Below are 17,517 nucleotides of genomic sequence, written 5' to 3' on the forward strand. Positions count from 1 at the left end.
TATATATATATATATATATATATATATATATATATATATATATATATATATATATTTTAGAGGCCCGGTGCACAAAATTCGTGCACTGGGGGAGGGCAGGATGTCCCTCAGCCCAGCCTGCACCCTCTCCAATCTGGGACCCCTCGGGGGATGTCTGACTGCCGGTGGGATCGGGCCTAAACCGGCAGTCGGACATCCCTCTCACAATCCGAGACTTCTGGCTCCTAACCACTCGCCTGCCTGCCTGCCTGATTGCCCCTAACCGCTTCTGCCTGCCAGCCTGATCACCCCCTAACCACTCCCCTGCCAGCCTGATTAACACGTAACTGCTCCCCTGCCACCCTGATCACCCCCTAACCACTCCCCTGCCAGCCTGATCTCGCCTCCAAGTGCCCTATCCTGCCGACCTGATCTCGCCCCCAACTGCCCTCTCCTGCCAGCCTGATCTCACCCCCAATAGCCTTCTCCTGCTGGCCTAGTCCCCCCCAACTGCCCTCCCTGCAAGCCCGGTCCCCTCCCCCAACTGCGCTCCCCTGCCGGCCTGATGTCACCCCCAACGGCCCTCCCCTACCGCCTGATCTCGCCCCCAACTGCTCTCCCCTGCTGGCCTGATCGCCCCCAACTGCCCTCTTCTGCCGGCCTGATCACCCCTAACTGCCCTCCCCTGCAGGCCTGATCTCACCCCCAACTGCCCTCCTCTGCCAGCCAATTTGGTTCTGATTAGTCAGTTTCTATGCCAGTCAGCGTCAAAAGCTCCCCCTCGTAGGCAGCCATTGGCTCCTCACAGTTGACCCAGACTTGGTTCTGATTGGTAGATTTCTATGCCAGTCAGTGTCAAAAGCTTCACCTCTTAGGCAGCCATTGGCTCCTCACAGTTGACCCAGATTTGGTTCTGACTGGTCAGTTTCTATGCCAGTCAGCACCTCTGGGCCTATCAATGGGGCCTGATCAGAAAGGCGTGGCTGATCAGCAGCCCCGGTGGAGATCTGGAGAGAAATGGAGGTGTGGCTGCTGACCAGCCCTGGAGCTAAAGAAAGAGGCTACTGCTGATCAACAGCTGCCACAGAGGCTACGGATCAGACCCTGCTTCTCTCTTTAGGCCTCTCTCTGGGCCTGATTCACAGCCCCCTCAGCAGTCATTGCTGGGTCACCGTGCCTGCAGCCATAGCAGTCAGCACTGGGTCACCACGGCAACCCAGTGCTGACTGCAGGACTGACTTCCAGTTGATCGAGCTTCCTGGTCATTGCAGATGTGACGGACCCAGGGTTTTTATATATTAGGACTAGAGGCCCAGTGCATGGATTCGTACACCGCTGGGGTCCCTTGGCCTGGCCTGCAGGGATCAGGCCGAAACCAGCAGCCCAACATCCCCGAAGGGTCCCAGAGTGTAAGAGGGCACTCTGCAAAGTTGCTGTCACTCAGCAGGTCCTGCGTTGAGCGTCTGCCCCTTGGTGGTCAGTGCAAGTCATACCTATTGACCAGTTGGCCAGTCGGCCAGTTGGCCGGTTGCTTAGGCTTTTATATATATAGATAGTATATGGGGAGAAGGAGGGGGGGGGGAGAGAGAGAGAGAGAGAGAGAGAGAGAGAGCGAGCACAAAGCAAGGGCATGATAAACACAAAGCTAAGAAATGCTGCTCTCTAAGGGGACAAGGAAGGAATTTACATGACAAAGCAGTGCTATTGGAAATGTTCTAGACCTGTGGTTGGCAAACTGCGGCTCGCGAGCCACATGCGGCTCTTTGGCCCCTTGAGTGTGGCTCTTCCTAAGCCTTAGGAGTACCCTAATTAAGTTAATAACAATGTACCTACCTATATAGTGTAAGTTGAAAAAATTTGGCTCTCAAAAGAAATTTCAATCATTGTACTGTTGATATTTGGCTTGTTGACTAATGAGTTTGCCGACCACTGTTCTAGACTTTAAGCTGAGTGGTTGTTTTGTAGGTGTTTATGTGATTATTGAAATATACACATATACATACAGAATACAGATATATAAGCTATTATATGACCTTTTTAAACATAAAGACAAAAGACACTTTACACTGGTTATCTTCTAAGCAAGCAAGAGGTTTTCTCTTTTTATTTTGTACCCTTCTGATGTTTGAGTTTTCTATGAATATACCACATTTTTTTAAGAAATGAATAAACAGGAGTTATCTGCATAAATGAGTAACAGGCTACTTTTCAATTTTTTTCTTTATACTTTATATTTGTTTTTTAAAAATGCTTTTACATATTCTTAAGAAAAGAAACCATATCAGCTCTTTGCAAAAAATGACTTATCTAGCAACTCATGCCAGGTGGAGGCTACTACCTAAAATGATGTCAAGAACAAGGAATCTGAATGTATGTCTGAAAAGCAAGGATATCTGATTAAAAATATAGAGTGCCAGATAAACACCAGCTGGTGAATTCCGCTTCATGTTAAGTTTTCTATTTTTGTGATGTGACTATAATTTTATACAGAAAGTAAGACTTTAAAAGAATTTGAAGTTGTATAGACTTATGACTTGTTTAAACGGAAAACTTTTTTAAAAAGAAAACTATCACTGCCATTAATAAATTTATTCATTGTGCCAATAATTTGCATGTTTATCTCTAATGACAAATTTGGTTGAAAAATATCTTACTGTTATTCCTTCATATTCTTTCTTCACATGTCCTTTATTCTCTTGAATAGGCTTCGGCTCAGAAGAACTCAAATTCTGTACATTTTCTACCTTTTGACCTAGAGATTTGGTGGGAAAAAAAATCAAGAGAAGGAGTATTTCAGACAGTAAAACCGGTAAAATATTTTTACATCTAAGCAATTATTAAGTTTAGATATTCTAAAATACATAAAAAGGAGGCATAGGTATGGCAAACTGGTAGCGTATGGGTCAAGTCCACAGAGAACTTTTAAAAGAAAGGGCTGAATGCCACTCACTGTGGCCCATTAGGATAGCACAGGCAAGGGCGAGGAGACCCGTTCTGGCCTTGGGGAGGAGATCTCAGAGAAAAGCTGCCTGAGTTAGCTAGGTGAGCTGACAGGAAGAAGAAACCAGGAAGGTGGCTGGTACTTCTCGAGAATAAAGACTGGTGAGAGAAAGAACAAATACCCAGAATCAGTCACTAAAAAGGGACTATCACCACAACACCTGCAAACATTACAAAGATCAGAAGAGGATTTTGTTTGTAATCTAGGACCAATAAATTTGAAGGAAAAAAAAATGCATGAGTTGATCAAATTCCTAGAAAAAAAAAACTTATCAAAATCAAAAAAGGAAAGGGAAATCTGAATAGTCTTAAAATGATTTTAAAATGTGAATGGTATTGCTGTAGCCGGTTTGGCTCAGTGGGTAGAGCGTCAGCCTGAGGACTGAAAGGTCCCAAGTTCGATTCCGGTCAAGGGCATGTACCTTGGTTGCAGGCACATCCCCAGTAGGAGGTGTGCAGGAGGCAGCTGATCAATGTTTCTCTCTTATCGATGTTTCTAACTCTCTCTCTCCCTTCCTCTCTGTAAAAAATCAATAAAATATATTTTTAAAAAAATGTGAGTGGTATTTTAAAACCTTCCTACAGAAAACTCCAGGCAATGGTGGGTTCTACCAAAATACCTAAGTGGGGGGTTGCAGGGGGGAAATCACAACAATCTTACACAAACCTTTCAAAGAATAGAAAATCTTCAGATAATATATTTTTCAAATTATTTTTGTGTGTTTTATTTCAAGAGGTTTTAACCATTTGTATACCATGATGCAAGCAGCGGACCTTTTTTCATTAAATTCAAAATATCGTGGCAGTTAACTGGTTAAGAGGCAATACTTCCCTACTATCTGATGAGGTTAGCATGACCCTGACATTAAGAACTGTGAGATAACTTGTAGACAAATAAGTTGGTTTATTTCTTAATGTAACTCATGAAACTAATGATAAATGATAAATATGTTCACTGACACCAGATACAATCTACACATGCTCTTTCACTGTAAACTCCATACATTATTTATTGTTTACAGGTATAACCATCTGCCTCTTTGCTTTCCACACCCGGTTGTTGCTGAAAGTTGTTGGAGAAACTGTGTAAATTAATGCTATTACGAGTTATTTTCAACATCGGCAAAGTCTATAAGCTGATAATAAAATTTTTCACAGGTCTGGGCAGCTTTCCATTCTGTCAACTTCTATGGCCTCATGGCCTTTTCCACATCTGCCCAATCCTGTCCTGCCTTCTACCTAACTTGCTGCTCTCCCTGACCTTCGAGGGTAACCTTCTTGGCTTCATGCCTACTCAAGCCACTCTGGACATCTTTCTAGTTCTCAAACGTGCCACACTGGGAAAAAAACTGGACATATGTAAATATAACTTAGATAAATATATTAAAATAAATGTGTGGCTCACTGGTTGAACACTGACCTATGAACCAGGAGGCCAAGGTTCAATTCCCGGTCAGGGCACATGCCCAAGTTGCGGGCTCAATGCCCAGTATGGAGTGTGCAAGAGGCAGAAGATCATTGTTGTTTCTATCTTTCTCTCCCTCTTCCTAACTCTCTGAAATCAATAAAAATATATTTTAGAAATAAATAAGTACTGAAAATACTTTAATGCCAGAAATCACTGCCTTACAATAAAACTTAAAAAGTAAATTCCCTTGAAATAAAGTTAGAATAAATGTAGAAAGCACTGCGACATGCAGTTCCTTCCCAGCCAGACTACAATTCTGTGTCAATGACTGAAGCTCCATACCCTGAGCGGACTCAGAGCACAGCGGCTCAGTGACATCAGGTGTGCTGCTGCTCCGCAGGAACCGCGGCTGCTGCTCTGCCACCAGGTGGCCAGACTCGACTGCAGGTGCATTTTCTGACTGCTGACATTCTTCCATTTCTGTGGGTATTAACACAAAACACATAGAGATGTATTTAAAAAAAATTTTTAAGTAAGTTCACCACTTAAAACAACTGATTCTAAAAACATAGGTTTAGATACACTTTTTTCCCCACAAAAATTGTGCAGTAAGGTAATGTGCATTTACATCATAAAGTTTCCTATACTTGCTAACACTAATATTCTACTCTAAGAACAGATTTTTCTTTTAAGTTCTACATAGCATTTTATTTTTTAATCTAAGTGAAGGGGGGGGAGGAAAAGTCACAGAAATGGTTGAGAACTGCAAAAGTTATTTGGAATTAGGGGACGGGCATGCTGAGGAAAGAGATCCAGGAGGTACACGGAATGGGTTTACTTTTGAGGGGTGTAGAAATCAGTGTGCATGCACGCACACACACTCTAGAGGAAGATAAAAGGAAACATGGGGATTCCAACTCTATTATTTTTTTAATGGATAAATATACAACTGTCCAAAATAAAATGATAAGTATTTAATGGCTTATATCACCACATGTAAAGTTGAATTAATCAACAAAGTACAAAAATGATCCGCTGGTCTTTTTAGAGAATCAATACATATATGACATAAAGTAGAAAACCACAGATGAGTACTGACTGCCTGATAATCTCATCTAGCACTAGTACAAACGACATTGTTGTAGAGCAGGGGTCCTCAAACTTTTTAAACAGGGGGCCAGTTCACTGTCCCTCAGACCGTTGGAGGGCCGGACTATAGTTAAAAAAAAAAAAACTATGAACAAATTCCTATGCACACTGCACATATCTTATTTTGAAGTAAAAAAACCAAGCGGGAACAAATACAATATTTTTATTTGCATGTGGCCCGCGGGCCGTAGTTTGAGGACCCCTGCTGTAGAGAATGAGTGCCCTCCGAGCTCATTCTAAACTGTTACAGTTCACTTTAATCTCCAGAGACAACCCAAGGCCCTGGAAGATCACACCGCCTTCTCTCTCTAGAACTTCAGCTTTGGTGTAGCAACATCTTTTGCCTTGGTTGTTATAATAATCTCCTAACTGGTCACTGTCCCCCTTTTCTTACCACCCTCATATCTATCCTCTATGTAGCCCCAAAGAGGCCCCTTTAAAACAAAGATCTGAAGTCCTCCAACATTGTGCAGTCAAGCCCTGCTCCTCACAGTGAATACAGGGTTCTCCTTAATCGCACCCCACAGACTGACCCCGCACAAGGGGCTCTTACGCTCCCGTTAGTTTCAAGCAACCCTAGCCCACGTGGCACCTGCTGTCTGCCTCCCACTGCTTACTCCTCCATGTTAATTTCACACCTGTTCCCTCCTCCCCCTCCCATACTGCCTGGGCACCCCCACTACAGGACTTCACCATGTGGTTCTGCGTGTAAACCTCACCATGACATCCCTCACCAGACTGCACGCTTACTCACATACTAGTAATCATGAAACTTTTCGTCCACATAACTATAACAGCATCTTTTCCAAAAGTTTAATTAGCTAAAGTTTCACTCCTTCTAAGAAGCAACTGATCAAAATTCAGCCTGTGTCATGTTACCTGGCAGTGTCACCCAAGTCCTTACCCAAAACAAGACTCACTGTCAATGTCCCAGCGTCTGTATAACCCTTTAATCTGAGCCATGAACCAAAGTTCTGGTTCACCCCAACCAAGAAGTTGTATGTAGGAAAATTCTACATGTGAGACAGGATTTCAACAAAAGAGTGCTACTTTACTTATGCTATCCAAATAAAAATTCCATTTAAGGTACACTGATACAAGTTACCAGACCTCACACCTATGAAATTTGTGTGATCCTTTACTTATAATTCAGGGTACTGGGCCACAGTTTAAGTTTAGACACTGAAAGGAAGCTGAACTGAGGGTAAAAACAAAGGAAAGCCAAGTATAGGAGCAGACAAACCCTTTAAAGCTTTGTCTTTCCAGGATGTCTCTGCTTTTTTTCTGGAACAACCAAGAACTGTTCACTGCCCTCAGAAAAATACAAGACCTATGCACCTATCTGTGATCTACCCACACCCCCCCAAGCACGGACTAGTCCTTTTCACGGGTCTATTTCCAGCCTCTGCAGCATCAGGCAACAGACGCCAGAGAGCTCCATGCAACCAGCCCCTTCTGGCTCTCTTCTTGCACTGTTTATTCTGATTATGCAAGACTCTGAAACCTTCTGGAAAGAGTTTATATTTGTTAATGAATCTACTTGTTAATCCAATATCAGTAGAGGGAGCCCAAGAGCTGCGTAATGCTCTGAAAAACAAGTGGATGATTCTTGTTTTTATCGGTAGTAAATATAGTGGATTTTATTCACTTAAATTTGATGCCAAAAACTAGTAGATGTTGGTTTCTGGACAATGAGCAGACAAGTAAGAGTTGGGCCAAAACTGGCAGCTTCGTTTTAAAGATAAAGAACATTGCCATCTGGTGGGATGTAATACAGCCACAGCACCGTGGCTTCCAAATTCAAGTGTCCCCACTGGTCCACAACACAACAGACGGATGAAGAGCCTGCCATTACCAGCTGGTCTGCCTTCCCAACAGTCAGGCCTGATGCAACCTTAAGACTTTATTTTTATAAAACTGTTGGTAGGGGCTTCTCAGATGGAGAAAGTCCAAACCTGTAGAAATCACCAGAAGTGGTGAGTGTGGGAGCATCCAGGATGTGGATGGGGAGGAAGGGGAGAATAACTATGTCAAACATGCTGTGAGGGCTGTTGTGCTATTGTTACCCTAAGCTATTCCTGTAGCTGACTGTTAAGGGATACAGTGTGAAAAAAAGAAATAGAAATTCTACCTATCCCAATTTCCTGATTTGTAAGCATACATTTGTTGGCTTTTTCTCACACTTTGTACTAAGTATATAATCAATATATGTTTTGTATAAATGAATAAATCAACACCAAAAACACTTTCTTGATGTATTTCTTAAAAAAACAACAAAAAACTAAACAGGTCTTGAGCTCCCTCTACTGGCCTTTTATTTTTTTAAAAAGAGCAACTAGTTATTAAAGCTGCTCCCATCAGTATCAGTTGTAGCAATTACTCTTTCATAATATATTTAAAACCATTTTAACACTGATATGAAAATATCAAGATGAATTATCCTAGCCTGGCCAGCATGGCTCAGTGGCTGAGCATCGACTCATGAACCAGGAGGTCAAGGTGCGATTCCCGGTCAGAGTATATGCCCAGGTTGCGGGCTCAATCCCCGTAGGGGCGTGTAGGAGGCAGCCAACCGATGATTCTCTCTTATAATTGATGTTTCTATCTCTCTCTCTCCCTCTCCCTTCCTCTCTGAAATCAATAAAAAATCTTTAAAAAAAAAGAATTATCCTATATTCAAAATAGAAAAAAAATCTATAATTATATTATAAATTCTGGGAATTCTAATGCATTCTATTTTGAATATAACACAATTTCTGTTTGAATCAGTTCTAAGAACTAAATTCTACCTCAAATTCTCCATATTATTCATTTCCTCTCAAGCATAACTAACCCAATAGCCCTAATTTTAAATGCACTTTCTAGCTTCTTGAGAGTATGTTACACAATACCATTGCTTTCTAAAGTTCCACTCAAAACACCAGAAAACTGATCAAATAAGGATTACTTAATTTCATTTTTCCCACTGAGAAAAGAATCAGCATGATTAAATTAAATTAAGTGGGTAAGCTCTTCAGAAACTTCTATTTATTCCAGACATCTGACCATTTTTCAAAGAATGAGTGAGACTTATTCTCCAATAACCAAAATTCTGGATTTCATAAGCAAAATTTATATTAATTTCCTATCTTTTAAAGCACTGCGCACAATACCAGATGCCAACCTGCCCCTGTAAAACCACAAGAGAGGTAAACCAACTCAGCACTTTGATGTCTCCCCAAGGCCCAAAGGTGAGTCAGCCAGCCCCTGACAATAGCACTTCCTGACCATCGAAGAGGTGCTACCTGGGAGCCTGAGAACCAGTCGCAGAAGCAGCTAAGTGAGGCCTTCGATTAGGTCCCATTGAGCCTCTTTTTAGATGAGGGAGGATCACAGGTTCTCTAATTACTGCTATTACAATGTTCCTAAAAGAAAATCGATCATGAGCATGACCTGTAAGCACTATAGACCAGTGGTTTAAACTGTGTACCCCAAGAATTTTTAAAACGTGCAATTACCTGACTATGTAGCCAGGGGCACTGACCTCTTTTCCCTTAGAGCAGGGGTCCTCAAACTTTTTAAACAGGGGGCCAGTTCACCGTCCCTCAGACCGTTGGAGGGCCGGACTATAGTTTAAAAAAAAACTATGAACAAATTCCTATGCACACTGCACATATCTTATTTTGAAGTAAAAAAACAAAACGGGAACAAATACAATATTTGTATTTGCATGTGGCCCGTGGGCCGTAGTTTGAGGACCCCTGCCTTAGAGTGTCAAATTAAAATATGACAGCTGCCAACACAACAAAAATCGTCTAGTATGAATGAATCAAAACTATAACTATCCTTCTGTCAGATTGGCAAAAAATCCATTTTTTGGTGTGCCACATAATTTTAGTAATTAGTTTATGTGTGTGCCATGAGATGAAAAAGGTTGAAAATCGCTGCTATAGACTAATAAATATCCCACTATAAAAGCAGTAAGATTGCAAAACAACTGCAAAGAATTGTTCCCACAAAAGAGAAAAAGGGCAATCACAGAAACTGTCAATTCTACCTCCCACATGTTTGCTCCTGTAGCTGTTCACATTAATGGCCTACAGGTGGTTGTGACTTTCCCAAAATTCTGCTTCAGCCAAATAAAGTCACAAAGGGACCAGAATAAGAAATCATAGTGGCTGAAGGCAAGGAATTTTCTTTTTTTAAAATATTTTTAATATAAATATTAACACAATTTGGGGGGTTGAATAGTTATATAGATTAGAAACAAAACCAAGCAATGTTGCTCTAACCCGTTTTACTCAGTGGATAGAGCGTCGGCCTGTGGGCTGAAGGGTCCCAGGTTTGATTCCAGTCAAGAGCATGTACCTTGTTTTCGGGCACATCCCCAGTAGGAGGTGTGCAGGAGGCAGTTGATCGATGTTTCTCTCTCTTAGGTGTTTCTAACTCTCTATCCCTCTCCTTTCCTCTCTGTAAAAAAAAGCAATGTTGACTTAAACAAAAAAAATTAGCAATCATTTTTGTAGTAAAAAACTTGTGGCCAGAAAGTTAACATTAAATGGGTCTGCATATTATGTATAGGTAAATATACCTTTCTCTAGACATTTAGCAACAGGTTAGCAAGATGTGCTGATACACTAGGATTTAAATTGGAGCACAAATTTAACTCTAGTGTGCTAACCAGTGGAGAAAGTACAATCTAAGACTGAGCACTGATATGCAATGCTCTCCACTCAGTCTCTCGACAGAACAGCCACAAGATAATGGCATGGGCTGTGTAATTACTACAGAGCTGAGGCAGTTTGACCCCCTAAAATGCCAATTACCTCAGTGCGAATCAGTGGAAAAATGGAGAGGATGAGGATGACAAGCCCACCCAAGCTCTGGATGAGGGTGAGAATGCTTTGCTGAAACTTATGGTCAGAGCTCTTACCTATCTATTTGTCAGATTGGCAAAAGTGCTGTGAGGGCTGTTGTGCTATTGGTATCCTAAGCTATTCCTGCAGTTGACTGTTAAGTGATACAGTGGGGAAAAAAGAAATTGAAATTCTACCTATCCCAATTTCCTGCTTTGTAAGTATACATACAGTTCTTGGCCTTGTCTCACACTTTGTACTATGTACTCAATATATTTTGTATCATGAATCTAGGAAGATCAAGCAGGTTGAAGATGACATTCAACAACCTCTCAAGAAAATTAATGAACTCACTCATATTAAAGAGCCTGACACTAACCCTGGCAAGTGTTTCTCAGTGGTTAGAGCATTGGCCCACACACCAAAGGATCAAGGGTTTGATTTCTAGTCAAGGGCACATACCTGAGTTGCAGGTGCCATCCCCGGGCCCAGTAAGGGTGCATGTGGGAGACAACCAATTGATGTGTCTCTCACATCAATGTTTCTGCCTCTTCACCCCTTCCCCGCTCTCTCTAAAAATTAATGGAAAACATATCCTTAGGTGAGGATTTAAAACAAAAAAACAAACAGAAAAAAAAACCTCCCCTAGCCCTTTTTTTGTCTGTGAAGCTCCTGATTTCATCTTCAGTTTTCAGTTTTGAATGATAGCCTTGCTGGGTAAAGTATTCTTGGATTCAGTTCCTTGTTTTGCATCACTTTGTATATTTCATTCCATTCTGGCCTGATGTGTTTCTGTTGAGAAATTAGTTGATAGTCTAATGGGAGATCCCTTATAGGTAACTTTCTGTCTCTCTCTGGCAGCCTTTAAGATTCTTACTTTGTCGTGGCATTTGCCAATTTAATTATGCTGTATCTTGGTGTTTGTCTTTTTGGGTTGATCTTATTTGGGACTCTGTGTGCTTCTTGGACTTGTGTGAGTCTTTTCTTCCCAATATCAGGGAAGTTTTCTGTCATTATTTCTTCAAATAAGTTTTCTATTCCTTGCTCAGTTTCCTCTCCTTCTGGCACCCCTATTATGCGGATGTTGTTTCATTTTTTGTTGTTCCAAAGCTCCCTTAGGCTGTCCTCCTGCCTTTTAAGTTTTTTTTCCCAGTTGCTGCTCTGTTTGGGTGTTTTTTTCTACCTTGTCTTCTAGCTCATTGATGCAGTCCTCAGCTTCTTCTAGTCTACTGTTGGTACTTTCCATTGTGTTTTTTATTGCAGGTATGTCATTCTTCATTTTCTCCTGGCTCTTCTTCATTTCCTCTTGACGCTTACACATGTTGAATTTGTCTTCCATCCTTTTCAGTGTCCTCATGACTATTGCTCTGAATTCTTTCTCTGACAAATTGCTTGCCTCCATTTCATTTACTTCCTTTTCTGGTGATTCCTCCTTTTCTTTTGTATGTGGGCTGTTCCCTTGTCTCCCCATTTTCCTGTTTCTTTGTGTTTGTTTCTATGTATTAGATCACACTGTGTCACCCATATTTTTTTTGAGTTTGTCTTATATAGACTAAGGACCACTATGTGCATGGACATCCCCCGAGTGGACCTTAGCATGGCCACGGAGGCGGGAGAGGCTCCCGCCACCGCTGCTGCACTCTCCAGCCATGAGCCTGATGAGTGGTTCTCCCCCTGGGGGAGCGCACTGACCACCAGGGGGCAACTCCTGCGTTGAGCGTCTGCCACCTGGTGTTCAGTGTATATCATAGTGACCAGTTGTTCCGCCGTTCGGTTAATTTGCATATCAGGGTTTTATTATATAGGATGTTTTGTGGGACCCAGTGGTGCAATCTCTCAAATCTTCTGGGCTGGGTATTCTAGAGATTTAAGATTCATGCAGATTAAATGAGTGTTGAAAGAGATACCAGATTTGAATTATTGGTGTGACTGTGTCCAGATAGCACTGGTGCTGAGATTAGAAGTGTCTGCACAGAAGCTGGTGCGTTTGTTCATCAGAGCATGGTGAAAAATAGCTAGTGAGAGGATTTCTTGAAAGCTGTAAGTAAGGTCATAAGTTCTGTGCCAAATTCAGTGCTACTCCCCGATATAGGACATACAACTGAGCCCTGAAGGCTTTCATGAAAATACTTCTTTTAAGTGGAATCCTAAGCTTATATAGACTTGGTAATAACCATTTCACACACAAAAATAAATGGGATGAAAATTGTAAAAAAAAAATAAAAATAAAAAAGACAATGGCATCACTTTAATAGTGAAGAACAAATGGCAACAGACTAAGGAGGAACTCACTATTGTTGTCAGACTAAACATCAGAACACACAGCAGATTGTTCTCAAAGTCACTAGGCTGCAAAGTCTCTCTACCTTTTGTGCCATAAAACCAGGAATAAGAGTGCCAAAGGCAGGGAAACACACTCCCGCCACTGGCCCACTTCATTTCACTGTAAATCGGGTCTCTCAACCTCAGCACTACTGATATTTCGGGTCAGATCGTTCTTTGTGTGGGGCTGTCCTGTGCACTGTAAATGTTTAGCAGCATCCCTGGCTCCCACCCACTGGATGTCAGTGGCACTGCTCCAGTCGTGACAATCCAAAACATCTCTAGGCTGTGACAAATGTTCCCGAGGGCAAAATCACCCCCAGCTGAGAACCACTGCTCTAAGTCATATTCAACATCTGTTGGAACAGTGTACATATATATGGGAATCAAGAATCTGAGTAAACTAAAATGTAATACTGAATGAGAGAAATGTCTCCAAAATGAGATGACTAACAGGAAGAGATTTCTTCTGAGAATATATTCCAGACAAACTTGTGAAAACTTAAATGAAATAATATGGGGAGAAAAATGGATTGTGAAAAAATAAAACTTCAAACCATGAAAAAAAATTATTTTGGGTGTATATCAGCCAAATAGAAAGCAAAACTATTTTAAATATTTCAGTAATCAACTCTAGGTAGTAGTATTTTTTTTTTTGAAAAACAAGTTATCAAGCAGTTAATGTACATTAACTTAAATGACCGGTGCCCATATTCCCAGGTACCATTTTAATGTCTTTCACCTCAGGTATTTACTAGAGAAAAAGACTTTTCTAAGAACCATAGTCTTTATTCTCAATAAAACTATCTTTTGCTTTCATATCCTATAAATTAAATAACATGATATTTTACATACTCATCAGGGGAATTCAGCTTTAATTATGCATTGCTAAGCTACAGTATGACATGATTTAGTGCTATAGAAAGCCACAATTAGGCCATAGCCAATATTAAATAAATACTAATATATAATGCCATCTTTCTGAAAATAAAAAAGAACATGGAAATATTTCGTCTTTAGCAAGAAGACTGAGTTCATCTTAGAAACACTGAAAAAACAGGCAGACTTAACTGTAAAGCTAAGTAAATCCTTTTGTTATGCCCAAAATCTATAATGTTTTAGTAACCAGAAAACACACAGTGTACAAACCACATGCAGCTAAACTCAATTTTAACTGGCTAAAGCCCAGAAACAATTTTTCTTTGTTTGAAAAATTATCAATCTTTAGCAATGTTGTTTTTTTACTCAAATCTTAATACTCAGTATGAATCTGCATAAACTGATCATTACTTTATATGTGATTACCATTTATTAAGGAAGTCCTGCCTGTATAATTTTTCCAGAGTATTCATGTTGGGGAAGGCACAGCAAGCATTCTAACATTGACATGCTCAAATGTTTTATAAAATTTTATGAAAATCTCCTTCCATTTTTTAGGCACTGTGTAGAAGGTATGCTGAGGGAGGCATCACTGTTTCTCTCCATTCAAAACAATAGGCCAGCCCTGGCAGGTCTAGCTTAGTGGACAGAGCATTGGCCTGTGGACTGAAGGGCCCAGGGTTCAATTCCCGGTAAAGGTTACATGCCCAGGTTGCGGGCTCGATCCCCAGTGTGGGGCATGCAGGAGGCAACCGATCAATGATACTCTCTCATCATTGATGTGTCTATCTCTCACTCTCCCTTCCTCTCTGAAATCAATAAAAATATATATTTAAAAAATAAAAAAATAACACCTCTGTTTTATTATAAAACAAATAAACAAAAAACCTAGGGGCCAAAACAATCCTCTTATCCTTCTTAACTGGGAATGCAAAGACCAGTAGTGCTACAGAAAATTTTCTTGATTATTAATTGCTATTAAACATTTAACTACATATAAAGACCTATTAGTATTCATTGAAAATAAGCACAAAGTGCAATGCCCAGGCGCACATACGTGATGTGGGGATATTAACAAAGGAAGCAAGGCCTGGAGGCAAGCAGGGGATGCCCAGAACACTGACAGACACATGAGAAAGCATTACAGTACCTGACAGCCTGTGAGAGCAAGAGGAGTAAGAGAGACCAGGTAAGAGAGCGCTCACGGTGTGAAGGAGGAGCGGGACGCTTTTAGTGGCAGGCAAAGCCTCAGAAAGTTGGACACAGTTGCTGATAGACTGGCTTCTCTTAGCTTCCAGGAAAGATAAAGTAATAATTATGTCAGAAGAACATCAGGATCTTTCACTTCTTTTTTATTATCATCATTTTTCTGGGCTCTCTTTAAATAGAGAGGGGGCAAAAGTAGGTTTACAGTGGTGAGTCTGCGAAAGTTTATCCTTGTAGTATTATTAATTGTTGTATTATTTTCCATAGGAACAACTGCAGACCTACTTTTGCCCCACCCTGGATTTAAAGGAGGCCACTTTAAACTTGACAGGTAGTCAGTACAAAGGACGTTTAGTCATTCTGATGACAGGGGAGAATGGAGAGTTCACAAATAACCAATCTTATTTTAGAATGCTTTATGTGTTTAGTCTGTCCTTGTTTTCTGCTGTGTATCAGATTCACATGTTGTTGTTTATTTAATTGGGCAGACATTATAATCAATTTTCCCTTCCTAAAGAACACAAACAAAAAACCACAGAGAGAGAGGGAAAATCTAGCCTAAGCTTAAAAGTATCCTATAAATAATACATAATTCAAAAATTGGCTCGCTGAGAGCTGACTGTATTCAAAAGTGAATCATTTACTAAATTAAATATCCTAACAGCTTAAGAACACATACAAGTCAAGTTGAAAATTAAAAGATTTGATAAATGGAAAAAGAGAAAAATCTCCATGAAACCCATCCTTTTAAAACACGTCATGCTTCTTAAATCCATAATTTCCTATTATGAACTTTATGCTGTTCTTATGTTTTCTATATATTGCTATTCAAATCTGAGAAAATAGATGGACACAGGAGGAGAATATGCCATATATATATATATATATATATATATATATATATATGAAACCACCATCAGTAAAATCAGTTTATTCTTAAAACAAAATATAAAGACTTACCTGCTGTTTTGCTATCTTTACATGATTTTAACATTAATGAAACAGAACTACAAATGATAGTGACACATTTGCAAAAAGTGAGACAAACTTTATACTTTGCTGTCTTTCCCCCTATCCCGTGGCTATCAGAATTCTTAGTTCTAAAGGATTGTCTGCAATGCAATTAAAGTTTAATTCACAAATGTGTAAAATAATACTTAAGTGAAAACAACTTCCGTGTAAACATCAAATTGAGTGACATGAAATTTCCTAAAAGATCTGTTCATCTCTCAATGTCAGGCACAAATTTGAGTGTTTTAAAACATTTTCCTCTTATAAATCAAATGATTGGCATTTTCCCAAAACTGATCACTTAAATATCTCAGAAATAATAAAATATAGAAAAATTATTTTGTGTGGAAATTGACTTGCTTTAATCACTCATTTTAAACATCTAAAATTTTAGCATTATTCACACTCAGTAACAAAGTTTTACTTTATAATTCTTTTTTTTTACTGTATAATTCTTTAAGGTTCTCCCTCCTAGTCTTTTGTCCTTTTACCTTGCAAACTAGTGCAATGTCTGTTAAACTGCCACTTCCCTACTCTGCAATTCATCATTTTGTAGTTCCTTCTTGCCACCGTCACTGACATTTTCTCAAACTTATAGTAGTCTGTGGGGAAAATCATAATATAATAACCTTCAATTAATCTCTTACTGAGACTGGGAAAAAATCACTGTCAAGTGTGTCTTTCACATAAATATCTCAATGCTTAAAGCAGCAAAAACTAACCTCAAGAGCTGCTTACTATTCTCTCATTAAAAGGTGGACTCTACGCAAGTCAAAATCTACCCTAAAAATATTCTGGGCCTTTTTAAAACACAAAAAGGTGAATTATTACACAATGTAAAAATAATAGAAATGCGTAAAACCACTAATACTTAGATAATATAGATTAATTTTATAAAGTAGCATGATATAATAAAATCTTCAAAGACCACTGCTTTCAGAGGCAACAAAAAGATTTACAATTTTATAATTTTTCATTTTTAATTTTAAAAAAATGTAACATAAAATAGGAAACTCATGTGTAAAATACATAAAGATTATAGCTATATCCAACTCAACAGTTCTCATCTTCACTATCTTTTACAGGTTATGGTTTTGAGTGTTTTTAATTTAATTAACCCCACAGAGGCCAGGTTTATGGTTGTTTTTGTTTTGTTTTTTAATATATTTTATTGATTTTTTACAGAGAGGAAGGGAGAGGGATAGAGAGTTAGAAACATCGATGAGAGAGAAACATCGATCAACTGCCTCCTGCACACTCCCCACTGGGGATGTGCCCGCAACCAAGGTACATGCCCTTGACCGGAATCAAACCTGGGACCCTTGAGTCCGCAGGCTGACGCTCTATTCACTGAGCCAAATCGGTTAGGGCCAGGTTTATGGTTTTTAAGTGACATACTCTGCAAATACCTTAATATGCTTTTGTAAAAGTTCTTATTTTTGCAATACCATGGCTTTTCAGACACCTGAGCACACCAATAAACAGATCCTCACTGGCATAAATGTGATGAGGATTTTCTAAAATGTACCATTGCCTCTACCATATTGTTGGTCTAAAATATCTATTGAAAAACTATGATGCAATCTCTTCTATGGCTATGTTTTGATCAAGTAGTCACATATGAAACATGCAATGTTCAATAATTTACTGCTCATAAAAATGTGAGACTAAAGTTTTAAAAAGTGTTTTGAATGATCACTTTTATTATCATAGAATTCAAGGGTTGTG

The 17,517-nt window shown here is 39.7% G+C and overlaps 1 protein-coding gene across 3 annotated transcripts in view; it reads right to left on the reverse strand.

The window, feature by feature from the left end:
• RALGAPA2 (Ral GTPase activating protein catalytic alpha subunit 2) overlaps positions 1-17,517 on the reverse strand; it is a 288,904-nt gene that overhangs the window by 178,214 nt on the left and 93,173 nt on the right. For 2 of the 3 annotated variants that reach the window (XM_023761269.1, XM_023761268.1), the window contains 2 exons: positions 4,730-4,867; positions 2,634-2,731 (listed from right to left, as the gene is read on the reverse strand). In XM_023761269.1, the coding sequence (XP_023617037.1) occupies positions 2,634-2,731; positions 4,730-4,867 (236 nt within the window). Of the gene's footprint in view, positions 1-2,633; positions 2,732-4,729; positions 4,868-14,722; positions 14,864-17,517 lie in introns of all 3 variants that reach the window. The other variant, XM_014463288.2, reaches the window with a different exon arrangement.

Source organism: Myotis lucifugus, unplaced genomic scaffold (assembly GCF_000147115.1).
Source record: "Myotis lucifugus unplaced genomic scaffold, Myoluc2.0 scaffold_205, whole genome shotgun sequence".
NCBI lineage: Eukaryota > Metazoa > Chordata > Mammalia > Chiroptera > Vespertilionidae > Myotis > Myotis lucifugus.